The following is a 26,414-nucleotide window of genomic DNA, read 5'->3' on the forward strand; positions in this document are numbered from 1 at the left end:
TAGTAGGCTATATGCAATCCTGGGTCCAGTAGTTCAAAACCGAATACATGCAGAGATTAAAATTGTGCAGGTTGAAATATTATTTTTTTCGGTTCGTAAGTCGGCAGGTATAAATCTAAGTCCAACATGTACATTGTAAAATATTTGTCCATTTTGAGGAGGAATCTGCCATTGATGCTTGCAGCTATATTTGTTTTTGTTTGTAACCTTTAACCAAAATATTTAAAACTAGTGGAATAGTTATTAGGAACAAAATTAAGTGCCCGTTTCTAATAGTTTTTAAATAACCGAAATAATTTGCTAAAGCGACGCGTCAAGAAAGTCTAGAAACATCTTGAGCTTTCTAGTGGTGGGCGGATCAGTAGTGCGTCACAGCACGAGACGCGAGCAGGGAGTCATTGACACGGACAGATTCGGTTTCGGATTTGGCTGCTCTCTTACTCATATCGCAGATACCGACAATAACCAAATTGGCAGACACGGAGTTACAACATTGCTGCACAAAAAGGGAAGAAGAGAAGTAGTGGGACAAGATGTAAGTGTGAGGCAAGCAGTGAGCTTTCTGAAATAGAAAGTGGGAATGCAAGACGTTTGCGACCAAGCTAGGCTAGCTAGCGTAGCTAACGCGTTACTGTAGTTTATTCGAAGAGGCGCACCAGCAAATGATTTGACAGTGCTGATCTAGGTAACTTGCTAGCAAAGCTAGTGACAGTAACTAGTCAGTATTCCACTCGTAATTATTAATTTGTGGGTCAAATATATCTATGCAAGTGCAACAATTGTATTTATGAAATCCCTACTGGTTTGCTTGCGCAGCAAGTGGGGCCTTGCATTGCATGCTAGCTTTCAGTAGGTAACTGGGCTAGCTAGCTGAATATGGAAACGGATGGTGTGTCATGATGGTGGTGTCGTGCTTAGCTGCGTTAGCTACCAACTAGCTGGCTAACCAGCTTCTGAGTTCACCAACTGACATCCAGTATTCATACATTGATATTTGTAATTTCTAACATGACAAACCAACTCCAGTAGGTGATTGCTGTGACCAGTGACACGTTAAGTGACTGAGATGAGGCAAGCCACAAATCTTTAGTTCTTACTTTCCCTGGTACCGCAATCCTTCGGTAACTACAAACATTACCGTATGTAAAGCTAGCTACCTTTCCCCCTAGGTAACCACAACAGCTACCTGATCAAGTTTGACCTTGAAACTAATTAGGCTGCCTTGGGCGGAGCCAGTCCATCCTCGCATAGCAAAGTTAACCTGGCAAAATACAGCAGAGGTCCGTCATATTTGCTCAATAACTGTCCTAAACACTGTGAGCAGATGTAATTGGGTTTGGATTGAAGCTACAATCCAACAGGTTTATGATGTATTCCATTTATTGTCACATTGTAATCCCACTCTAATCCTCTTCTGTGTCTTCTATCCAATAGGCAGCCTGCAAGTGCGAAGTGGTACGACAGACGGGACTCTGTCTTCATAGAGTTTTGCGTGGAGGACAGCAAAGATGTCAGAATAAAATTTGACAAATCTAAAATAGATTTTCGGTAAGATGTCACAACATTGTGCTGCAGTTTTTCATAGCTATTTTACCCAAATTACATGCATGTAGTCACATGGTCATTTGATTACAAGAGATGTTTTCTGTTGGTTTTTACAGCTGTGTCGGTGGAACAGACAATGCCAAACACTTGAACGAATTGGACCTTTTTGACACCATTGATCCTAATGTAAGGACATTTTTCCACAGTTTTTTGAGACTGTTTTACTCGTTCAGAATCCTACACATGCATATGTCATGTGCATGCTAACATTATTATTTTTTGCACTTAGGAATCCAAGCACAAACGCACAGACAGGTCTGTGTTGTGTTGTTTACGAAAAACAGAGGCAGGGAAGTCATGGCCACGGCTAACTAAAGACAAGGCAAAGGTGAAAACTGTTTCAATGTCATCTTTTATTTCTTCTTCGGTATTTCAGGATGCATCTGTTATGTCAAAGTGTTGTGTTTGATCATTTTCGTTTTGTTTTCCAGTTTAACTGGCTCGGTGTGGACTTTAATAACTGGAAGGATTGGGCAGATGATTCTGACGAGGACTTGTCCAGTTTTGATAAGTTCTCAGATGTAAGTATATTACCATTTGGATGAATATGAGGCTTTTTGCCTAAAGTCAAAATTGTGCTTGTGGATCTTAAACAAAAATTCATTAATTTTATTTGCAGATGATGAACAATATGGGAGGAGATGATCTACCAGAATTGGATGGTGTAGATGAGGTGAAACTTGTTCCTATTACATTTAGTCATTTAGCAGACGCTCTTATTCAGAGCTATTAAACAATTAGTTTAACTACTCACTGTAAAATTAACACGTGTCAAATACTTTTCCCCCCATTTACACCATTTCCCCTGTTTTATACTCATCATTCACAGCATGAGCCCGCAGACAGTGATGATGAAAGTAAGCCTTTCTACCCTTGTACCACTGCACTTTGAGTTTTGGTGGTTGAACTATTTGGTGTTATAATTTTGTCCTGAAACAAGTTTTAAGTTAAAACTCTGAATTATGCTATCAGAGTTTTAATTTAATTAGAAGTTCAAACTATTTTTTTCATTTAATCATATAATCCTTTATTTAACTTTTAAAATGTATTTATTTTCAGAAATGCCAGACCTTGAGTAGCGGAGCAAAGGAAGTGTTAACAACAGCAACAAGGCAAGTCCCAACGGTTGGTTAAAAAGACTAGAGACAAGATTGTCACTACGTGGTAGAGGAAACATCCCGACTCCTGAAGCAGTTTTCCATCCCCTCAGAGGACCACCTCTCTGAACAGTAACAGCCGGACACAGACACCAAGGGCCCTCTGCAGCCATCGGCAGCTCTGTGCTCTGCTGTTCTATTCTGCATGGACAATTCCGTTTCCATGATGTGTTGTTGGGTATAGTTAATTGTCCATCTGACTATAACAAGATGTGCTATTGTCTTACACCATGCTCTCCTTTTTCTTTGCTCATCCCAAGTGAGGTCCATAATTACATAAAGTGTGATTTCTAATGAAGATGAAGGTTTCAAAGCCACCTATTTTCAATAAAGTTTTCTTTTTTTAATGAGGGATTATCCATTTATGTATATTTTGTTTCAATGATAAAGCAAGTTTTAGCTTGAAGCAACCATTTCCCAGTGTATGTTGAAAACAGACTGTTGGCCTATAGTCTGTTGATTTTAAGTACTGCAACAGTTGAAATGAATGAACAAACCTGTTAACCCCAACCTTGTGTCATGGGTCAAATTAGTTGGTAAAGGGACATATCCTCATGCAATCTCATTTTGCGAGGAATTTGAGTACATTAAAAAATTATGGCAAATTCCAAACATAAAGCTATGCTGCTAACGGGAAAGAAGCAGTTATTACATATTATTTGGCGTGTGTCAAAATGTTGCACATAACAAAAGGGTTTTCTTCCATATGTATTTGGAGAAGGAGTGCAGAAACCTTTTTGCACATGACACAATTTAAATGCAAGTTTATAAAACACATTCCATTGTTACACTTCTAACTATAATATTTCTAATAAACTTTCAGGCTCATTTGGGTTTCCATTCAGCGTTCGTGAAACTAAGATTATTGGGGGCAATGATGTTGATCATATTAAACAACTGATTGTCAGTATAGGCTGTCAGTTGTGTACCGTAGCTTCCAAAACAAAGGTTCCTCTTGATGGAGAAATCGTGATGAAAAGCTATGAGCTATTGTGACCACTGAAGGGTGCTGGTGTTTCAGAGCAGGGCCACAAACTCAGACATGGTGCATCTCAATAAAGTGACCTTGTTAACTTGTTACCTTGTCTCTTCTTTTCACCAACAAGTCTCTACTGTCATAATGACGTCAAATGGGATATGATGGGTATTCTCCATTGAACCAGAATGAAAGAACATATAAAGACCCACCACTTTCCTTACTGAACACACTTTAACTGGTCACTTCTATCGGTCCACCTAGTGCTGTTTTGAGAGAAACCAAAAGTGGCTGAATGTGGATACAAAGTTGTGTCAAGGGGTACTTGTAGGAGTTGTCATACATTCTCTTAAATCACAACTCAGGTCTGCTTTCCAGTCTTTTCTGTTGGTAAGTCAGTCATGTTGTGGCGTATGAGGGCCGCAGGTCAGCGTTGGTACGGCAAAGCGAGAGCTTTGGGGGCTCGGGGGTCAGTTGTGTGAGTGTCAGCAGTCTGGAGTGGAGGTGACACAGAATTCCCCCATGCAGCAGCTTTTAACACCCGTACCCTGGAAAATGGGCTTATACCCACAAAAGGGGAGCTTATCAATGATGGTAGCTGGCATGGTGGCATATGGTAGACCACAATAGGAGTATAGAACCCAGACCAAAACTGATTCACTCTTGCAAGACTGGCTCACTTTTACAACAATATAGTCAAATATGGTGATATAAAATATAGCCTACCCATTTATGATGTCAGTATTGTTGCCTAATATTGCGGGGTGTCTGTGTGTATTGTAAAAAAAAAAAACTATACAATACACCCAGACTACATAATGGCCTGAAAGTAACAGATGCCTCTCATAGTTCAAGTGCAGTGCATGATTCCTCAACATGTTGTCAGACTGTCAGTTATTAGTAAAGGTATTAGAATGAGCACAGCATATTTTAAAATTGGCCTGGTGTTACCAGAGGAATAGACCTGCACCAGAGTTAGGGGGACAACTCTTATAGGTTGGAGAGCGAGCGCGCAATACAAACAGATCATGGAAAGCAGCAGAAACAGTAACTGCCGGGGTTTTGTTTTCAGCGTATGAAAAGGACCAAAAGCGTGAGCGCAGCAGTATCCTTTCACCGTGGCAACGGTCCCGCTCTCTGGCTGCCCTGGTCAGCGCGATGCTCCAGTGCAGAAGCTCAATACCAACCCTGCTGCCCCCTACTCCTCTCCAAACATGGATTTTCCAGCGCTTTATCAGGCCTGAGCCTCCCTGCTCAGCCAGAACATACAATGTAAAACTCTGCCTAATCAGTTCTTCACCTAGCCAGCTTGACATCCAGAACACAAGTGCATGATGGAGAAAGCCAGGACATGAATTGTGATGGTCAGCCATGACACGTTCGATTTTTATGAGAGCGAAAGTGTGTATGTGAGCTGTTGTGTGAAATTAAATAGAACCACAAGCTTGTTGAAAAGACCCCAATGGGATGGGAGTGAGAAGGTTATGATCTAGCCTATGTTGGAAGGCTCAAGTCTCATTGCTTTAGGGAAAGGAAAACCTGTGTCTGGGCACATCTTAACAACGAGAATCAAAGACATGAGTCTAGATATGCTAGACAACATTTAGAAATGGTTGTATTCCACAGTGAATTTCATGACACTTTACCACGTAGCACTTCTCTGTCAATCTCTGTGCCTGGACGTTATGAGTTCCAGGCTGTTTCCGAAAGGGTGGGCCTTTCATGGTCAATGGCATGATTGGGACAGCCCTCTCATTGCTTTGTGTCAGCACTTAAAGCAGGCTGGGAGGCTGCCACCTTTTTACCCCACTTTCAAACTAGAGCAACACTCAACTCCCGCCTTACATTTGTGGCCCACAAAACAGTCAACAACTACTTTATACACATGATATTCTATAAAAGCCTAGTGTATAATGTATCAAATACTGAATCTGTGAAAAAAAGACCAAAACCATACAATTTGACAGTCAGAGAGGGGTTCATTGAAAGCGAAAACATGTGTCCTTTTGGGGGGGGGGGGGTCATTACCGCTGGGGGGGGGAGTCATTACCGCCTAGTTACATCCTGACTAGCCAACTCTCGGTAATGCCTAAGTAACGATATGACACCAGTTCAGCTTCAGCCATCAGAGGGCTCAGGGTGAGAGAAGGGGTTAACCTTTGCTGTTTTGATTTGTTGTATTGTGCCCTGGCCCCTCCCCGCCCCCTCCCTCGTGGGCCAGTGGTGGCCCTGGTGGGGATTATAAATAGGCCTGAGGGCTCCCCCTGCTCCGACAAAGAGGCTGAATGTCTGCAGGACATGCTCAACCTTAGTTAGCTATATATGTTCCTCTACTAACCACCAACGGGGTACGCACATAGACGCCCAGAGACCATCGTGCATCTGTTAACTACAGGGGCTCTCTATGACTGAAAACACTGCTCACTGACGGTCACTGACATTAAGTCAAGCTGACTCCTAGAGAGCTACATGCTGAACTGTTTGCGTGTAGACACATTTAGTTTTAGAGAGACTGTTTCTATTTCCGAGTGATTTCTTTTTTCTAGTTTGACAGTTGAATTGGTTTCTTCCCACCGTTGTCTCAATAACAGACATTATTGATCGGGTGAGCAGATAGCTGAATCTAAAGGAGGATATCCATCTCCTTTTAGTTGCTCAGTTCTTTTGTAGTTTTAGTTTCGGTCCAAGTTTTTTTTGTGCTGCATTTTCATCCCTCCATCTCTTTGGGGTATCATCTTGACTGTTCGCCACTATGTGGGAGTTTCGGTCCATGTCGTTCTGGCGGGCGGTGTTCGCAGAGTTCTACGGAACCATGTTCTTTGTGTTCTTTGGCCTGGGTGCGGCCCTCCGCTGGACCACCGGGCCCCTTAATGTTCTCCACGTGGCCTTCTGCTTTGGGCTGGCGGCCGCCACCCTCATCCAGTCCATTGGCCACATCAGTGGTGGACACATCAACCCGGCGGTGACCTTTGCCTACCTGATTGGCTCCCAGATGTCCCTGTTCCGCGCTTTCTTCTACATCGTGGCCCAGTGTCTGGGGGCGTTGGCTGGGGCTGCTGTACTCTATGGGGTCACCCCCAATAACATGAGGGGCAACCTGGCACTCAATACGGTAAGCCAATCACGACTTGTAGAGGAATAAATATTTTGTCTGTGTGGTGCAAACCAGTCTGATGCAACAGAAATGGTTGACAGATAAGGGAAGTGTTCGGAGGACCAATCGAAACAATGTTTATGTTGTTTAGCACTGATAGATGAAATAATGTGACATTTCATAACTCAAAGTGATGCAAGAATTACAAACATGTTGTATTGCATCAGTCTGAAGGTCTGAGGCAGGACAAACAGATGAATAGAAATGGCATTATTTGAATGTCAATGCCGGGACAATGTGCAAGCGGCAAATACTAATTTCAAAACACTACAACTTGTTGAAGTGACCACAAACTGGATATCTCCCCTCCCCCCCCTCCTACTTATCCCTGTTCTTTCTATTCCATCCTCTCCTCTTCTCAATCCACTGGCCCACAGCTGCAGCCTGGCATCAGCGTGGGCATGGCCACCACCATGGAGGTGTTCCTCACGCTGCAGCTCGTCGTCTGCATCTTCGCTGTGACTGACGAGAGGCGTAACGGCCGCCTGGGCTCAGCCGCCCTCGCCATCGGCTTCTCCGTACTCATGGGGCAACTGCTGGGGGTGAGAATCAGGCAGGGGATGCTAGTTTGTGGGTATTCATGGAATAGAAGTTGCTAAGGACCGATAGAGGACAGGTAATGCAGTACTGAGCTCTTCTTGTGCTCCCTGTAGATTTACTACACTGGAGCTGGGATGAACCCTGCCAGGTCCTTCGCCCCTGCTGTGCTTGTCAGAAACTTTGTCAACCACTGGGTAAGAACTTCATATTAAGTGTGTTTTGAAATGATTGAGAGCCAATTTATCACAGAGTGTCACATTGCTGTGTTGACCAGAGCAGGTTCTCGATCTGGAGCAGGTTCAGGTTTATGGTCTTTAGAAATCTGACATTGAAACACTTCTTTTAAATCATGAGTCTTAGGGCCTCATTTACTAACATGCGACCGCATCTTAATCTGCGCTTTAGCCCAACCGCAAATAGCGCACGGTGTATTTCCGCATTTTGCGTGGTATTTATCAAACCAGATTACTCCGCCTTTTAGTGTTAATTAGCGCGCCGTTAAAAGACAGGAGTAATCGCCTGCATGTTACTGCCACCGTGGGTGATTCGAGGAAAAGAAAAGCAAGGTTCAGCCAACAGGAGATAGAAAAATTGGTTCAGGAAGTTACAGCTTACATTAACATGTTACAAGGAAGAAATACACCTCTCCTCCCATCTCTTTGCGGCACACGCCCACTTTCCCTTATACCCTCCCAGCAACAGTAATCTGCAGTAATTTACTCAAGTGCGCTGCATTTGTAAATACGGTTTTATGTCATTATCCGCTATTGTACGACTGAAATGGGCGCAATCTTCTTAGTAAATGAGGCCCTTCGTGTTGCAAAGGGGTGAAAAAGTTTCCACCAATTTTCAGGAAAATTCACCAACCTTTCTCAAGAAGTGGTTATTTAATTCCTGTAATATGTACTCGGTAAGCAAGGTTTTGCATAGAGATGTAAAATTCTGAAAGTAAACTTTAATTTAGTCGGACAACATAGGAAAAAGGTAATTTGAGTATCAGTGGTACATTGAAAACATTGAGAATTCAGTCAAATTGAAATTCCTTGCACATTCCTGCAGAAGACAACCAACCCCACACACTGTGAATTCTGTTCAATTTGGCTTGTGTTAGATGTTTCATATTTGTCCAGGATAATTACAACAAGCAAATACTCAATTAATAGTTTAACTTCCTAGTGTCTAATTAGCTAGTTTCCTTCTTCACCATCGGATGTTTTTTGCTGTCTTAGTAGAATTTTTTAAAAATCTTGATTTACCATACAATTTGTGGTGATCATAACATATTTTCATCCTAAAAGGTCTCTTCAATCAATCCATTACAACCTATTTGTCTGCATGTGACAAAAGAGACAAATGATAATGTACTGAATATAACCTCACCTCCTTTCCATGTGTGTCCCCTGACTGTGCCCATCTTCCCGTCTCTACCTCTCCTGTGACAGGTGTACTGGGTTGGTCCCATGATTGGCGGCGCCTTGGGCGCTCTGCTGTATGATTTCATGCTGTTCCCCCGCGTGCGTGGCCTCTCCGAGAGGCTGGCCACACTGAAGGGCAACAGGCCCCAAGAGGCCGAAAGCCAGCAGGACACCCGAGGGGAGCCCATCGAGCTCAAGACTCAGGCCCTATAAGCTTGGGGAAGAAGGTCGGCTACCTTACCCCCCCTCCCTTAACACCTACCCCCTACACACATAGGGCATAACACATGGTACCTTTTGTTTCTGCACAAATGCCCCCAAACTCAATTGACACGTTACACGTAGACAACAACCCCTAATGACAACACGCCTACTCTCTCTCTCTCTCTCTGTCTCTGTCTCTCTCTCTCTCTCCCTCTCTCTCACCCTGCATACAGAACAGGACATGCTGAAAACCCAAATGGGCAGTCAAAGGCCAATCCATCTTCAACCCCCCTACTTTTCCCCGCCAACCTTCTCCCCCTGCACCCCCCCCCCCCCCCCCCCCCCCCGAGCCCACCTTCCCCCTTGGACTGCAGGACACAAACAGAGAGCTAGAAGAGGACTTGCCACCGAAGACTAAGCACCATGTGCCCTGTGATGTACGGAGTGGGTCACTCCTGGCTGACCAGGTGGCTATAAATGCTCAGGACAGGGGCATCTCTCTCTTTCTCTCTATCTATCTCTCTTTCTATTTTGTAGTCTGCTAGGAGTGAAGCTACAGTAGAGCAGTGGACTTCTGCATGCTTTTTTCCATTTTCATCCAGTGTGACATCTCCCTTTTGTTTTTGTTTTGTTTTACAAACTTCGGGTACCTGACATGTCTGTAATATACCTTTAGAATTTTCTAGATTTATTCGAACTTCAATTCCTTTTTTCAGTCACTCGTGTGTTGTGTGTGCGTGTGTGCCTGTTTTTACTGACCAATTTTATTTTGGGCTTTTTCATCGCCACAATCCTGTGTTCGTATCATGCTTTGTTATTTTTATTTACCATGCAACCAATCAAAGTGTTTTAAGAGGAACAAAAACATGTCCTCTTCCCTCATTGGTTTTGCTACGGTTGAGGTTTTGTTTCACAAGACTTTAGAGTGCTCCCCTTTCCCATCAGCCCTTAGAGTTTTGCCTTGAAGATTAAGTCTTTTTACAACTTGTTATGTTTTTATTTCCGAGTCTGTGTCTCTTTTAGGGGAGCACGCACACAGTTACATTTATACAGTATGAAAATAAACACACAACACACAAAACCATCTGGTCTTTTCTTACCATTTCAACACATATGCTTGAAATTGTACAATTTACAACTAAAATCACTTAATTATATATTATCTGTTAAATGCCTCAGACGAAAGTGGTTCCTATGCAGTATTTGTGGACAGGATGTGCTTACTGTCATTAAAGCTTTACCCTTTCAGCAACAGTAATGCTAGGTTTAATGTACAGATGTGTGATAGCAGAATTGGTTTTTATTTTTGATAGTTCCGTGATAACGAGCAAACAACTGCAGCTGACTTATGTGGAACGGGTTGTTTTGTAATTGACTGTGTTCTATATATAACTTGACAAATGTTGGTTGAAAAACCACAAAGTGAGTGCATGATGATGAAGTGGCTTCTTGCTGGTGTTGGCAAACACCTGGTACTTTGTCTAGAGGGACGAGTACTCTATTTCACTGTCCAGTGTACAGGCCCATCTCCGACTTTAGAGAAAAGAGAGAAGACTACATTGAGGCAACTCGTTTTGAGATTATTTTTGTACAGGGCAGTAAATGAGCACCTGTAAATTCATAGCATCTGCTGACGAGGGAAGGACACTCAAAGGTGAGGTTTCCAAAGTTGGCTGATGGCTTCCTCCTCTACCACCCGCCCCCCCATCTCACCTGCGTTCACCTTTACCTCCTTCTGTTTCCAAGGCAGCCATTTTGTCCTGCTCTGCAGAGAGAACAGCCGAGGCTGCAGGCTACAGGTGAGTGATGGAGGGGAGGAAGAAGGACTACAGAACTCCAGCAACTGAAGCATTTTATCTTGTTCAGTTGGTAGAGCATATACTGAACCGCATATATATCTGATTCTCTTTTAATATTAAATTCATCTGATTTCAGAGTTAGATCCCTCGGCAGTAGGTGAATTTGTTTCTTATTCTCATTGAAAAAAAAGCTTTGTGATGTACAGTGTAAAGTTTTCTTTTTTAATTTACCATGACTGTTTAAGACTGAATTGATACACAATATAATATTCAAGCTTTAAAATGTCTTCTCTTTGGCCATTGGATTATGAAAGATAAGCAAAACGTGCTATACCAATATGCCTGGGTCCGATCTAGAACATTATACATACTTTCATAAAAACAAATATTGTAGGTTTGTTGTTTTATGTTGAAAGTTTCTTTAAATTTTGATTAATCTGTCTGTCTTGGCCTGTTTTGTTCTTTTAGACTGATATTTAGGACAACAATGGATATAGTTATGTGTCTTAGTGGGGTGACATTTACATTTAGCAGACACTCTTATCCAAAGCGACTGAGAGTAAGTACAGGGACATTCCCCCAAGGCAAGTAGGGTGAAGTGCCTTGCCCAAGGACGCAAACTGGTGACCTTCAGATTACTAGCCCGATTCCCTAACCGCTCCGCCACCTGACTCCCTGAGTTTTAGATCAACCTTTTCAATCCCAGATTTGATATAGGTTACTTTCTGAGAAGTATACTTATCAGTAGCATCCCATTAGGCTTTTTGAAATAGCTTTCAATTAGTTTATTATCACAAAATATCTCTATAAATCCATTCAGTCACACAGCTTGATCAGCTAATCTAATATTGCTGATTGGTTAAACAATTTGCAGTGGCATCTAACTAGCTATAATATCCAATTTAAGGTCAATATTGACACAGCAAAACTATTTTGTGTAAATAAATAAAAATCAAAAACATTTTTTGAATTTATATTTTTGATAATGACTTACTCCAGAGATGATCATGATTGAAATGTGGCTTCATGGATGCATTTCGTTAACAAATGCTTCTTTTATCTGGGTTTGGAAATGAAGCAAAGTTCTTTATCCATGGGATCAGGGGTTCCTCTCTTGTTTGTTTTAAAAGTAACAATATATGTTCCATGTCAGCACTGCTGGCTTCAACTGTGAGACCAAGAAAGGGTACAAAACGTTGTGTTGTTTTAAATAGTAAGACATAAACTATATACTGTATGTAGTAAGATATGCTACTATATACTGTATGTAGTAAGGGTACTCCCATTATCCCCCAGAAGTCCCTGTTTAGGAATGCACTGACACAAAGAAAGAGTAAAGGAAAGATAGTTTGTGTGTGGTATTATAGAACTAAAACAGCTATATTTCATACCCAAAATGTTATATTTAACATACACATGTATAAGTTCATGCATAGTTGGATTACCAGCTAAATAACTAACACAGTGACTATAATACTTTTGGCATCAGCCAACAGAACACACTTTAAAAGTTAAGACGATGGATAAAAGAATCAGCACACATATTTTTCCAGGTTAGACAAAAAGTAATTGACTTAAAAAAGGGGTAGAATATGAAAACAAAAGTTATCACGAATAACTAGATACTTTATCACCACCATCATTTACTGTCAATATACTGTCAACACATCGGGATTTCATCTATTTTTTAAACTAACTACATGCAAAAATAATAATATTATGGATATTATTATTTTATTCATTTTAATAAAATTATATTATTGCAAAATCCCTTCACTATAGCATCATTTTACTATGGCTGTGGGCAAAAACCTGTAGAAGAGATAGAATTCAGGCTATGTGTAAAGCAGAACATGATATTTGTAAGTTAAAAAGAACAAAGAAATTGTATTTACAATAATTATTATTTTTTTATCTGGAATAAATGTGCACTGGGACAGGGTTTGTATGGCTTGCGAGTGGGAATGTAAAGTGACTAAACATATCACCCCAGAAGATAATGACAATATTAAGTCTTTAGGTGCTCCAATGTGTACAGTTACAAATCAACCATTAGGCGACGAGACTGGAAAAGGCAATAAAATGGAGAGCAAAAACTTATGCCCGTATTGTGATAAGGTGGTTATCATTTGGTCAACTCCATGCCATTATGAAGATGTCTTTTGATCATGTAAGTTTGTTGTCCTCAGAACATTGTCTCTCCTTTAGTGTGGCAGAAGACCGATATTGAACCTGATGTGGGGCCAGGGCCCTCCAATGAGCTGTTCTGAGTTCCCGGAGTGGCTGAACAGATGCACCTTCAAGCTGCTACCTGCTCTGCTGTGGTAAAACGGTCCCCTCCACTGAGACGCTCTCAATCCTGGTAGATCTCCCCCAGAATATCATCCAGATCCATGTCCTGGGCCTGTTCCCTGGGATAGCAAGCACACCGCTCTTTAAATACTACCTATTGACATGATATGGTAAAGGTACCCCACAAGGAGTACAAGTGTTGGTCATTGCAGTTCGGTCACTCACATGGTACTGACAGGGTCTGGAAAGAGAGGCTGGGGCTCGGGATCAGAGTATGTCCAACTGTTTCTGGAGTAAAAATACCACATTTTGTTTATTAGTTCTTAAGGGTGCTCTGAGGAACACATTGACACATCCTCAAATTGTAGGTGTCTGCTTCAAGGTGGCCAGGTACTCACTGGGGGTAGATGGGCGACATACCCACAGCTCCATTTCTGGGATTCCTAAGACGAATCAGGTGTATCAGAACAAAGATCTGAACCAGATGGTACCTCTTTACTAGAGATGGTTTTTGGGGCTATCTTGTTGTTGTTATCAGTGACCTATGCACTTTGTAAAGCTCTCTCTTGGAAGTCGCTTTGGATAAAATCGCTGCTAAATTAATACATGTAAATGTAAGGAGAAAGAGTAAAGAAGAGAGAGAGAAAGAGAGAGAGAGACAGCGTATGTGTTTGTGTGTTAAAGACTTACATGGACTCACTGGGTGGCAATAAACTGGGAACTGTGGGTGAGGCAGATGGCGTTTCCCTGTACACACACACACACACACACACACAATAAACGGTCAAACAAGTGACTTTGTTGTATAATAGATATTAGTGTTACTGTTTAAACTCACACTTTGGTCTGGATGGAGACGCCAATGTATCCACCACTAAGTGGTTGGTTCACTGTTTACAAAGCCAGAAGAAATTATTATTCCATGACAACTGACAATGTACTATCTTCCATAAAACTTGGAGGAACAGTGTTATATTCCCTTCCGGAGAAGACAACATATGACATGTAACTGAACCAAACTTTGCCCAATGATGTAGCATACTTTAGAATGGTGATAGATATGCAACATTATGGACTTGCCTGTGTAGTATTTGCTAAAGACTTTGTTTTTGGGCGAATCTGGATAGACATGTGTGATAAAGTCAATGTCTTGGATGCGATCGCCAAGGCAACGGATTTCCAGGTCCCTCTTGGTAAAGGGCTGAATGTTTTGGATCTTCTGACCCCCATCTGAAGAAGAGCGAAGGAATGAGGAGACAAGTACAAAGAGAGAGAGAGAGATACCTATATAAGCATATAACCAATGCAACGGACCAGAATTTTGGGGGTCTGTTTGCAACAGTCAAGTGGGCTCTGGTAGCTTCCCCAGACCCCACTGCTAGAGCTTACTCTCTGCGGCTGCGACGTAGGCGATGGTGATCCCTCCAATCTCAGAGTCACTGAAACGCAGTAGAAAGGTGCCGGTGGGTTTGTCTTTAAGAATGAGGTGGAGGTGCTGTTTCCCGATGAAGCCAAATATCAGCCTAGAACAGAGGAATTGTCAACGTGAGTCTTTGTCAGTGTTGTACAACTTGAAGGGTTGCTATGGCAGCAGTCACTAGGTTCTGGTCTGATAGGAACCACTCACCCATCTGTCCAGTAGCTTTTCAGGTGTTTCTTGGACAGTTCCATTACCCCATCAAACCACTGCCAAAAGGTGAAAGGTCGTCCTGGTAGCACTTCCTGCAATGTAAAAACGCACAGCCATCTCTTTAAATAGGATGTTAACTGCTAAGATAAAGGTGTCTGTGTGCGCATAGCCAAGAATGGGTGTCACAGAAGTGTTTGTGAATGCGTGTGGATGAGTGTTGGTGCGAAGGCAGGTGCAGAACACCTTATTGAACTGGACCCATGACACGGGAATGTTACTGTAGTCGCCTGGGATGTCAGGGTTGTCGAAGATCTTCTGAGCGAGGAAGTGCTGGTTGTAGGTGTCCAGGCAACGTTCAGTCTGAACCTCAGACATGAACTTCCTGTTGAGGGTGACACACATCTTCTTCCAAGGCACCCTCTCAGGGACCACAAACGGTATCCTGTCCTGATGACATCACAAAGTGGACAAAATGGGTGAGAGCCAGAAGGACAATAATGTACTTTTTGGATCAAATAATAAATAAATTGAATAAAAAAGGACAATTGTGAGCACATTTCTGTTTCCGCAAATAAAACGAATGATAAAACAGTGAAAGTGAACTTCACGTCTCTTCAGATGCATGTCTGATGAAAGATTGATGAGATGGTGAAGGGGGCTGAACAGCGGGAGAGAATAACAGAGCAACGGAGCATGATGATCAAATAAAGATGGACTTCTGCCCTCACCGGCTCAGAGAAGGCACAGTCCCATATGATGGTTGCCATTGCGTTGTTGTCCTGACTACCGTGCACAATCACCACCACAGGAACAGAGATCACCTACAATGACAAATGTACAATGTATATTTACAGAACAAATAATACAACTGCACTTACTCTGCCTAGACTTTGAACAATTATCACCCAGTGTTAAAGACCAGAGCTCAAACAAATGATCTTGTTTCGCAGCTACAACTGTAGTTTAAGATATAATTAAACTAACAAACACTCCTCTCAGGCTTGGCTTATCCTGGGGGTTCTTAACGTTTTTTTACAATCGCTATGACCATTTTTTCAAAACTCCTAACAAGTTTCCTAAACTCTTAATGCGCTAACACACCTACAACACACAATCGGCAAAACAGTTCATTTCATGCTCAAAATCACACATTTTAAACTAAACTCAAGCACTAATTTTCATAACACAAAAATACACTAAACAATACACTGTCTACCAAAACACTAACACACATTCTCTTTCAACTAGAACATTTAGTCAATCATAGCACACTGTCATAAAAACACTAACATCAGATGGAATTATAGAAACTGCATTCCTTTATATGTGTCACGTCTCACAGTATATGGATCATATATTGTGTTTTGCAATGCAGTTTCTTTTGAAGCCTCTCTACATTTTTGTTTTGTTGGGTTTAGTAAATGCATGCACTTTGTTTCTTTTGCTGCAGAAATTCAGAACAAAAAAGGAATGACCCATCTAAGAGTAGCTTTATAGAATGTACGGTTACTGTATTGAAAAAAAGAAGACAGAAACATAATTGCTGCAGTAAAGGCTTCATTTGCAACAGGACATTACTGCAAGAAATATGCAGCTGCCATTGTCGGAGATCTGGTTCTCTTTGATGATCGAAAAGGTTGTGGTGAAATAAAATACAAGTAGCTTTATTTACTTCAATACAGGATATACACACTGGTTATTACACGCATGAAAAGCCCAACACAAGCACAGCTTGCTTTATACTCATGAAACGTCCGCCCCTTTCTAAACATAAATGTGTTGCAAGATAACCAGTTGATTACCTATCAATTTCCCTCTCTGCTTCTTGTCCATTTTATATGCCAAGAGGGCCGGCCTGATATTTACGTAACTCAGAGGTTGCAGTGTTCTAATGTCCTCATGTGGTTATTGCATAAAGCCCATGAGTTCCTTAAGTATTACTTGCTTATCAGTTATAACAAGCCTACAACTCCTGGAGCAAAGTTTGTGGTAAGAGCACGTTTCTCCTAACCTAGCATTTTGGATGGATACCCTCCTAACGTCAATGCTTCTCTCAAGGATCCATCCCAGATCAGCCTGGTTCACATAAGGACAGACATGACATATTTACGTAAAGGCAGTCTTACTGTAATTACAGTTTTTACATTCGCTAGGACACATTTCTCAATACTTAGGTCACTTATTCAAAACTCTTCACACAGTTCTCCTAACCAACTTTCAGCTCGGCACAGCAGTGAATTTCACATTCAAAATGCACTAAAACTACCAAATCACTTTGATGTCTCAAATCAACTCATTCTTCCATAACACTAGCAAAGGTTGACAGCCAACAAACATACTTTGTCACCCACAAAACAATTACCAAAAAATCACTAACAACAGGTAGCATTATACAATGTTTTCTTATGTAAAACAAGGACACCTCTCTACTGTTTAGAATTCACTGCAATATATGTTACTGGAATGAATCAGACATGATGCAGTATGCTTCAATATGTTGTATATATTTCTTTTTTTTCTCACTCATTCCAGAATACAAGATTTTGTATACACACTGATACAGATACAATAAGAATGGTACTGTAATCTACTGCATTTAGCCATAGGTTCTCATCCACATCACATCTTACGTCATCTAGGGGCAATACACCGAGGAAAGAATCTTCTAGCACGCCTGATCCATCCCTGGCAATGTCCAGGCATCCAGCATTCATTGCGTCCAGGAGGGACATTTGATCATGTGGATGGTGGTCATACAGTAAACCTTCCACCTCCATGAGGAAAATAATGATTCTATGGGGTTGATGAATGGAGAGTAAGGTGGGAAGAAAAGTGACACCATTCTGGGATGGGCTGCAAACCGCTCGGTGACTGCACAGGAGTGGTGAAATGCCATATTGTCCCATACAAATGTTGGCTGGTTTCTTCTCTCTGCATCCCTTTCCTCACCTGGCACAACCCTTCCATTGAGATCAATTTATAGCATTTAATGTTTTGATAACAAATATATTTAATTACAATATTACTGTACAAATGTAGCAAATGTCTGTCTTATTCAATTTTGTATTCTGTTATTGTTTTGAACTGAAGTTTAACAGTTTTGAAAACAGTATGTAAGCATGTGCAAATTGGCTGTATGTACTGTAGGTACATAGAGTTTTGGCACTTGTTGTGTTGAAGTGAGAAAAGAATGAATAGAATTTGAAAGATGTAGTCATTGAATGCATTTTGTGCCAAAGCAATGATAAATGATCCTCAGTTTAGCCCACATATACTTCTGTTGTGCTCACTGTGTTTAGAGTTTTGAAAACGTGACCTAAGAATTGAGCAACTTGTCCTAGAGACTGTAAAAAACTGTAACTAGGGACCGTCCTCCAGTTTTCAGCTCCAACACCATTTACAGTATTTCATCAGTTACCCTAGCTCTGGCCCTTCTCTGAGTGCCACCACACATTCTAAATCCTCTCCCTTGCTCTTGTCCCACTCCTCTCCCTTGTCCTGGTACTTGTCTTCCTACCCTCGTGCAGGGATTATTCTTATTCTTCATGTTGCTCTGTTTTGTTCTTTTTCCACACAAGATCAGCCCAAAGAGGTCCTCCTTATTTACCATATGGTCATGTGATTGAAAGAACCTCAACACCTGAGTTTTTCCTAGTTGGGAATCAGCTGTGATTTACGTTTTTTGCATAATTTCAACCGCCTGTTTCTCAGTAGCAATGGAATAAAATACAGGGGATATATTTGTTTCAATTCACAATATTAACAGATGTTCACATTGACTTTAGCCAATAAGTTAGGTTTTGAACACGTTATGTGTTTTGACATACAGTGTGAAAGCATTGGTAAATTGGGCAGTAAAAATCAATAGTTTTGGTCTTGGTTGAGCTTGTGTGTAAAAGAAGTTCAAGCTTTGAAATTTGTGTTTACTCTATGCATTTTGTGTCAAAGTAACAAGAAATGTGTTAATTGTACAGCCAACAAAGACAGATGTTGTGCTAACTGTGCCAAGAGTTTAGGAAACTTGTTAAAAGTATTGAATATTTTTAAATAGTGATTGTAAAATACTGTAAATCTCAACTGAATGAAATAAAGATGTTTTAGTTGCTATGCAACACAGACATGGAATGACCTATAGGGCAAGTTGAGTAACCAAATTCATAACATTATTTTACAAAAACACTTGTGAGGGACTTTCATTCCCATACCTGTGCTTGTTTTTCAAATAGACTGTCGAAACTGTATTTTAGATACATTTACAATGAAGAGATGATGTGAAATGGAGGCCATGGAATAGAGGTTTGCCCTAGGCTTTAATGGAGCAAGAAGAGATGGAGGGAACAGGACTGTGTCAGGGTTAAGGTCATTCACTGTGTCAGGGTTAAGGTCATTCACTGTGTCAGGGGTCAGGGTCATTCACTGTGTCAGGGGTCAGGGTCATTCACTGTGTCAGGGGTCAGGGTAATTTACTGTGTCAGGGGTCATTCACTGTGTCAGAGGTCAGGGTCATTCACTGTGTCAGGGGTCAGGGTCATTCACTGTGTCAGGGGTCAGGGTCATTCACTGTGACAGGGGTCAGGGTAATTTACTGTGTCAGGGTCATTCACTGTATCAGGGGTCAGGGTCATTCACTGTGTCAGGGTTAAGGTCATTCACTGTGTCAGGGTTAAGTTCATTCACTGTGTCAGAGGTCAGGGTCATTCACTGTGTCAGGGTTAAGGTCATTCACTGTGTCAGGGGTCAGGGTAATTTACTGTGTCAGGGGTCAGGGTCATTCACTGTGTCAGGGTTAAGGTCATTCACTGTGTCAGGGTTAAGTTCATTCACTGTGTCAGAGGTCAGGGTCATTCACTGTGTCAGGGTTAAGGTCATTCACTGTGTCAGGGGTCAGGGTAATTTACTGTGTCAGGGGTCAGGGTCATTCACTGTGTCAGGGTTAAGGTCATTCACTGTGTCAGAGGTCAGGGTCATTCACTGTGTCAGGGGTCAGGGTCATTCACTGTGTCAGGGGTCAGGGTCATTCACTGTGTCAGGGTTAAGGTCATTCACTGTGTCAGGGTTAAGGTCATTCACTGTGTCAGAGGTCAGGGTCATTCACTGTGTCAGGGTTAAGGTCATTCACTGTGTCAGGGGTCAGGGTAATTTACTGTGTCAGGGGTCAGGGTCATTCACTGTGTCAGGGTTAAGGTCATTCACTGTGTCAGGGTTAAGGTCATTCACTGTGTCAGGGGTCAGGGTAATTTACTGTGTCAGAGGTCAGTCAGTGTGTTAGCCTGACACAGTGAATGACCCTGACCTCTGACACAGTGAGAGTCACGGTTAGGGTCCTACCTGGATCTTGTAAGGAGTGTCACAGCCGGTGATGCTGATTTCTGTGGAGAAGAGGAGAGCAAACTTCTCCTCCGTCACAGACTCTGATCCTTTCCTGTCGGCTCTCTTGATTTTCTTTATTGACTGAAGAAAATTAGAGTTTCAATACAAAACAAACAACAATGAGAGGATCGCATAAACGTCTGACGTATTGTAATAGTCAAGGAAAGGAAATCATTGGCAATGTTGTACGTTACAGCTCTATACTTAAGGTATGACTGCAGTACCAACCATATTCCTGAAGGAGGCGCAGGTGCTCTTGCTAGATGTGTTGTGTTCCAAAATGGCTGTGTTGTTGATCACCTCCCCCACATTCTCACTGGGACAATAAGACAAAACAACAAAAACAAATCCACACTATTGAAAGACAAATTATGTGCTGAGTTTGACAGCTGGTTTCAGTTACAGAGACTGTTCTTGAAGACTCTTTGTACAGTTGTCAAGGTAACTTCCTGTGTGCAAACTTAGAACCATCCACCTCATTTTAGTGTCCCAGTTGAATGGAACAACTGGAATGATAAAGAAGCCCAAAACATGTAAAAATAATTGCCCAGGACAGACACTAAAACCAGACCACACTAGTCTAACAACTATTCCTGTATCAGATTGTTGAGATTTGTTTTCTTTCCCCCAAAACAGCCTACATCACAGCTGGCCTTCTCCACTCACTCTGCACATCACACAGAGCCTGAAGAAAAGTGTGTGTGAGACAGAGGGGGAGAGAGTAACTCACCTGGACATGCTGCCCAGTGGGCCTAAACTCCTGGCCTGGTTTTCTGTGACAATCTGGGCTTTGAGCAGAACAGGCTTTCCTTGAGCCACCTTTTCCCCTAGCAAATAACGCACGGTGGTGGAGAACTTGGACTGGGTCTTGATGACCTGGGGAGGCTGCTTTTCCACCACAAGAGAGCTGGAGCAGACATGAAAGAATGTGAATCAGTAACTGTGCTGGGCTTTAGAGCGATCTGTACTCGCTGGGTTGAAATGGTGGCCGGATGTCTTCTTACCTCTGGATGAGGGATTGCAGCAGCCGTGCCAAAGCTTCCTGCAGCTCTGGGATTGGCTCTCCCACCAGCATGACTTCCTGTCTTAACTTCCCGTTCACCCCCAGTAGTTGTTCACACCTGAAAAGGAAGAGGGAAAGACAAATGAAGCAAGGGAGGGAGAGAGAGATATATAGAGAGAGACAGAGACAGAGAGAGACAGAGAGATAGAGAGAAAGATAAAGAGAGAGACAAAGAAAAAGGAAGTGCAAGCAAGAGAGTGTCAGACTGCATGTGGGTTTGAGGTCACACTTTGAGTGATGAAACTGAACTCATAAACATAAAGCGCTCGGGAAGTCTCACCAGGTCTGCAGAGGGCTGAGGTTGTCGTCAAAGGGGTGTCCGATGGTGGCCCGGTGCTGTTCCCACCTCCAGGCCTTGATCCTGTTGATGAGCCTGGCCTGACACTGCTCAAGACTGCGCACGGCCTCTTGCAGAAGTTGGACAAGCTTCTACTCACCCACATGCACAACACACACACACAAACATGCACGCACACACACACACACACACACGCACAAACAAACATGCACACACAAACACACAGGCCATGACAACTGTTTACAACCAAGGTTGATGAATGACAAATGAAAAAAAACGCATGCACGGTGCTTACGTAATATGTTCATGGATGTGTACAGAATGTCCTGAGACATTCTTGGCCTTAACTTTATGAGAGAGTCTATCGAATTACAGTACCTTAGACATGGCTTGCCCATTGTACTCTAGCTGCTGAATGTTATTCTGCACTTTAATGACCTCAGAGTGCTGGGGATCCAACCCGTTTGTTTGGTTCTGTTGGAGAGAACCTGAGAAACGATTGAACAAATCATGAACATGTCTGTAATGTTTACAGGGTAAATAAAGTTTGTTTTACTTTCTCAGAATTTCCAAAGAAAGACATGCTGCATTTCCAAAGAAAGACATGATGCAAAGCCCTATCCAATCCAGAATGTGTGCTCCGTCTAAACTGGACCTTCCCTTTTACCTTACAAGGTCCTGTTCCTGGATGTGGAGGTTTACAGTTGGTTGTAGTGAGGTGTACAGTGCTGGGTCTGGGGCTCACCCTGTGTGTTCTCATAGTTCTGCCTCTGCCAGTTCAGCTCCTCCTGCAGCTGGTGGATCTGCTGTCGACAGTTCTGGATCTCCAGGACCTTGCAGACCAGGTGGTCCACGTCCCCGGTGCTGGGGACCGAGGCAGGAGGCAGCTCCTGGTCAGGCTGACAGGAGAGGACTGTTAATACTGGAAAGGTTGCATTGGGGAATGCTGTGCTGAATTTACTGTACTGTTTACACTCACAAAATAGAGAAGAGGTAGTCTAACCGGTTGGACTATTACAGCCACATTGGAAATAAAGCATTTACCACTTGACTGAGAATAAATCTTTCCTTCCTCAGGGAGTCCCTGATGGTAACCATCAATTCCAAAGGCTGAGATTGAAATGCATTCTGAAAAACAAGCAAGCAAACAAGAAACTAGTTTCATTCCAAATCACTATTTTCATCCTTTCAAAAAGAACTACTTCAGGGAATTAATTGGGGACCAAAGAAAAAATGTTATCAAGGAATATTTTGAATAATATTAGCCATCAGCATAAGATGGCTCATTGTATATATGTATGTAATATTCCAAGATATTTTTGCCAAGCTACATTTAATATTTATCTTTTGAGGCATGAGTGTTTTTGCAATGGTCTTCTTGACCTTCTGTGCATGAATCGGCATGTTCCATTATCCATACTACTGTGGATAATGGAAAATTGGTAAATTAAGAAATGCAATTAAACAAAACCACCATTGTCACATGGATTATCTGAAGTTCCAGAGTTAGGATGGACCAAATGTATTTTCAAATGCATAAACGTTATCACATAAAAACAACCAACTGAGCTGCATAACATACTCTATGCTTGGGATACAACACACTGCAAGTTCCAGTTGGAACTGGAGGTGGGCTGAAGGAACGTACCATGACCCTGCTGATTTGCTGCAGCCTCATCTTCTCCACCACGTTCTGATTGGTCTGGGCATGGCTCTGGAGGAACGAGATGATCTTGTCCAGCAGATCCAAGGCCTGGGGTTCCTGCCCCACGTTCCCCATGTCAAAGTCTTCCCTGAGCACAAGAATAAACACAGCCGTTTGAGCACTGTGGAAGAAATTGGGATTTCCTGTGTGCTTATATTATTTACTAATCAAGAGAACTAGTCATTGGATACTAGTTAGTATGTTATCATATGAGCTTGCTATTAATAAGAGTAGATTGTGTCTATGTGTCAGGGTTAATTAATGTTCGGGGACAGGAGAAAGTACTGGGTAAACCTCCATTGTCATGAGTACAAGGCTCAAGCTATGATGTCGCTAGTCTGAGAGTGGTCATGGGTTGGGAGCTGTGACTCTCTTTCTCTGCGAATGTTGTAACGTCATTACTGCCTGACTGTCACTATTTATGTTTACATTCTTGTGCCCTATGAAAGATGGTCCTCTGGCCTTAAGAGCTGGGAGAGACAAGTTTGAGACCTAAACCTGGTGTTATGTTTATTGTCAGAGATCTGGTTTTCTCTCCCAAACTTCGGATTCATAAATTATCAATCTGCAGATAAATTATCAATCTGTGTTTAAACCTGTGTTTACCCTGTACTTTCTCCTGACCCTGAACATCTATTACCCTGACACAGAGACACAATCTACTCCTATTAATAGCAAGCTCACATGAGAACAACATACTAACTAGTATCCAATTACTAGTTCTATTGATTAGTGAGTAATGTAAGTAGACAAGAAATCCAAGTTTCTTCCACAGTACATGCACACACACACATCCACATGGAGAGCAGGAGATTATTTCAGTATGTACCTATCATACATAAAGGTGTATTTTTGTCCTCAATGTGTGTGCGTGTCTGTGTGCGTGTGTGTGCATGTGTACCATCTCTGTGCCTCAATCCAGGAGGCCAGGTAACACCTGACTTCCATGGGGAAGCAGTTTGGAGGGTAGAGAAAATTGACCGTCTGGTTGTCCAGAAGGGGAATTTGTTTTTCCATTTGTGTCCACTGTGCCATAGTCAAGCAGAGCTACAAAAGCCACACCAAACTCCATTAATTAATTTGCACATGATCATCAAAAACACTATGACCATTGGCTAGGTTCTCATATTAACATACATTTGCTTTAGGACCATCTACTATTAAATGCATCATAGACATAGAATTTAAAAAATGTATTTTTTAAAGTGTTGTCCTTTTTTATTGTTCACAGCAAACACACAATAATGGTTTTAGTCACTTCTGTGTGCTTCAGCCATCTAGTTACCTACAAAAGCCTTGTGCCTGATTCAAAAACAAAGTTAAAATAACACTAAAAACATAGCCCACAAGCAAATATCCAAAACCGAATGCCATAAAGTCAACCCTTTATCGAGGGACTAGAAGCAGATGTTTTAAATCTGCAAAAGGCTAAAATGTTAGCCTTCTTCTCAGGACGCAGGCAGAACTGTGAGAAATGTGAGAATCCATAGCAACTTTGTTTTGTTTAGCATTTTGTAGCATGACTATACCAAAGTGATCTACATTTCTGGAAACAGCGCAACACACCCTTAAACGTGACGAGTAAATGCACGCGGGCATGGTGAAAATAAAGTATCCTACACAGTGTATTTGTGCTTCAGCAAAACTTTTACTACTTCCTGTTTGACAGTGAGGTAGCCAGCTTTCCTGTTTCACTTTGTAACTGTATCTTTAACTGATATTGAAACAATTAAGGTGGTCATTAATGACTTACAATGATCAAACCGAACATCTTAGGCTTTGAGAAAAGTCTGTTATAGTTACAGCTACTTGTATACTCATCTATCACTTGGTTTGTTGTGAAATGGAGGTGAAAAAGACTAAAGAAAAGCACATAATAATATTCTATTTAACTGTGAATTCAAACACATTCTGAAAAACAGAACCCAAGAAGAAAATTGCTGCACATGGGCTTAAACTAACTGGACGCTGGCCACCAGATCGAACCTCATACTGTGTCCTGGGCTTTAAGATACATATCATGGCCATAATCACACATCATTAGGACTGTGTGTGGGCATATTGTCAAACAACTGCTGTAATATTGCACGTGTGGGGTCATTTAAACCACCAGCTGTTAAAACTCTTATAAAGTAAAAGTTTCAAACATGTTACAAGTCAACACGGTAACTTTGACAGTAGGCCTATTTTCGATCGTCTACGCAAAAATAACTACTCGCTGTCAAAAAAATTCAAGACAGGTGAATTATTTATGTTTTACAAAAGATAAACATAGTGTCCCATTAATCTTGACATAGGTTCAAACTTAAAACCTACCGTGCGCAATTTTAAACCGTCAGTTCAATACATTACAAACTACATTTGGGATTGTTCTTTCGTCGCCTCCTTGGTTTCACTCTTGTACTCCGATTAAGTGTGAAGGGACTTTTTCTTAGCAACCGTCGTTGTCTTATAGCACGTTCTGGTCTAAATACTGGCGTTTGAATAAAAAAAAGTTAAACGAATGTAGTCAGGTAAAATAACGTTGGTGAAACGACAGAAAAGGAGCGCTGTCTAGTAGTGTCTACTTCCCTATAACATCACAGGAGGACCTCCGTTTTTGAAAAAAATAATATTTCCTGCGCTCACGTTCAGGCTACTGTACTGTAGCTAAGGGAACAATTGGACAGGGACTTCCTGATGTCATGGACAAACATGGTGTATTTTTGTTCATTTCGTTATTTTCATTCATTTACAAAATGTTAACTTATTTTCCTATGTTGATTTAGTTATTTTGGTATGTTTCACCAATTTAGCTAATCCACAACAAACATTGTTCTTACCAATGGTAGGCAAATGTTTTCAAGAACTGCGTTGAGGGGGCAAAATAAGAAATGTTTTGCTCGAATGTGTTTAATGTTATAGCCCACACGAAACTGAAGTTAGATTTGAAAGTAGGCCACAACGTTTCGTAACAAGGACTTGCACGGGCAAGTCAGCAGTCGTAGGCGGAGAAAATAATGACTCATTAAACAAGGCTGTAGAGTATGAAATGTAAGAGTAAGTTCCAGTAAATGTATCAAGATATGGAGAAGGTTTTCTGAACATTGTGCCATCTCATGTCATGAGCACCGACTTATTTTCTACCGATGAGTCATAACCAATATGACATAGCTGTCTAGCAACCCATTATATTTTCATTTCATTGTATGTATATCTTGTTCATT

The 26,414-nt window shown here is 41.7% G+C and overlaps 3 protein-coding genes across 4 annotated transcripts; 2 read left to right on the top strand and 1 right to left on the bottom strand.

The window, feature by feature from the left end:
* Window positions 1–389: 389 nt before the first annotated feature.
* On the top strand, window positions 390–3,109 carry LOC146251672 (prostaglandin E synthase 3-like). The gene is made up of 8 exons (XM_084680750.1): window positions 390–535; window positions 1,435–1,548; window positions 1,662–1,731; window positions 1,835–1,933; window positions 2,037–2,126; window positions 2,225–2,278; window positions 2,435–2,462; window positions 2,665–3,109. Coding segments are annotated over exons 1-8 (477 nt in total). The 5' UTR covers window positions 390–533; the 3' UTR covers window positions 2,685–3,109.
* A 3,381-nt stretch (window positions 3,110–6,490) lies between these two features.
* mipa (major intrinsic protein of lens fiber a) lies at window positions 6,491–9,060 on the top strand. The gene is made up of 4 exons (XM_084679611.1): window positions 6,491–6,850; window positions 7,270–7,434; window positions 7,546–7,626; window positions 8,875–9,060. Exons 1-4 carry the CDS (start codon window positions 6,491–6,493, stop codon window positions 9,058–9,060), a joined length of 792 nt encoding a protein of 263 aa, XP_084535737.1.
* A 3,134-nt stretch (window positions 9,061–12,194) lies between these two features.
* stat6 (signal transducer and activator of transcription 6, interleukin-4 induced) lies at window positions 12,195–25,871 on the bottom strand. 2 transcript variants are annotated; one of them, XM_084679940.1, is made up of 21 exons: window positions 25,525–25,871; window positions 24,110–24,255; window positions 23,152–23,296; window positions 22,548–22,631; window positions 22,249–22,402; window positions 21,882–21,991; window positions 21,486–21,634; window positions 21,147–21,263; window positions 20,873–21,049; window positions 20,371–20,458; window positions 20,101–20,223; window positions 15,501–15,593; window positions 15,016–15,219; window positions 14,770–14,864; window positions 14,532–14,665; window positions 14,223–14,372; window positions 13,981–14,032; window positions 13,833–13,889; window positions 13,541–13,585; window positions 13,368–13,430; window positions 12,195–13,261 (listed from the first exon to the last, which is right to left on the bottom strand). In XM_084679940.1, the coding sequence occupies exons 2-21, from the start codon at window positions 24,241–24,243 to the stop codon at window positions 13,204–13,206; spliced, it is 2,232 nt and encodes a 743-aa protein (XP_084536066.1). In that variant the 5' UTR covers window positions 24,244–24,255; window positions 25,525–25,871; the 3' UTR covers window positions 12,195–13,203. The 2 variants fall into 2 exon arrangements, with proteins under 2 accessions (XP_084536066.1, XP_084536067.1); XM_084679941.1 differs by lacking the exon at window positions 20,873–21,049.
* Window positions 25,872–26,414: the final 543 nt, after the last annotated feature.

This window comes from Hypomesus nipponensis, chromosome 18 (genome assembly GCF_054491055.1).
Source record: "Hypomesus nipponensis isolate SF chromosome 18, ASM5449105v1, whole genome shotgun sequence".
In the NCBI taxonomy this organism is placed as follows: Eukaryota; Metazoa; Chordata; class Actinopteri; order Osmeriformes; family Osmeridae; genus Hypomesus; species Hypomesus nipponensis.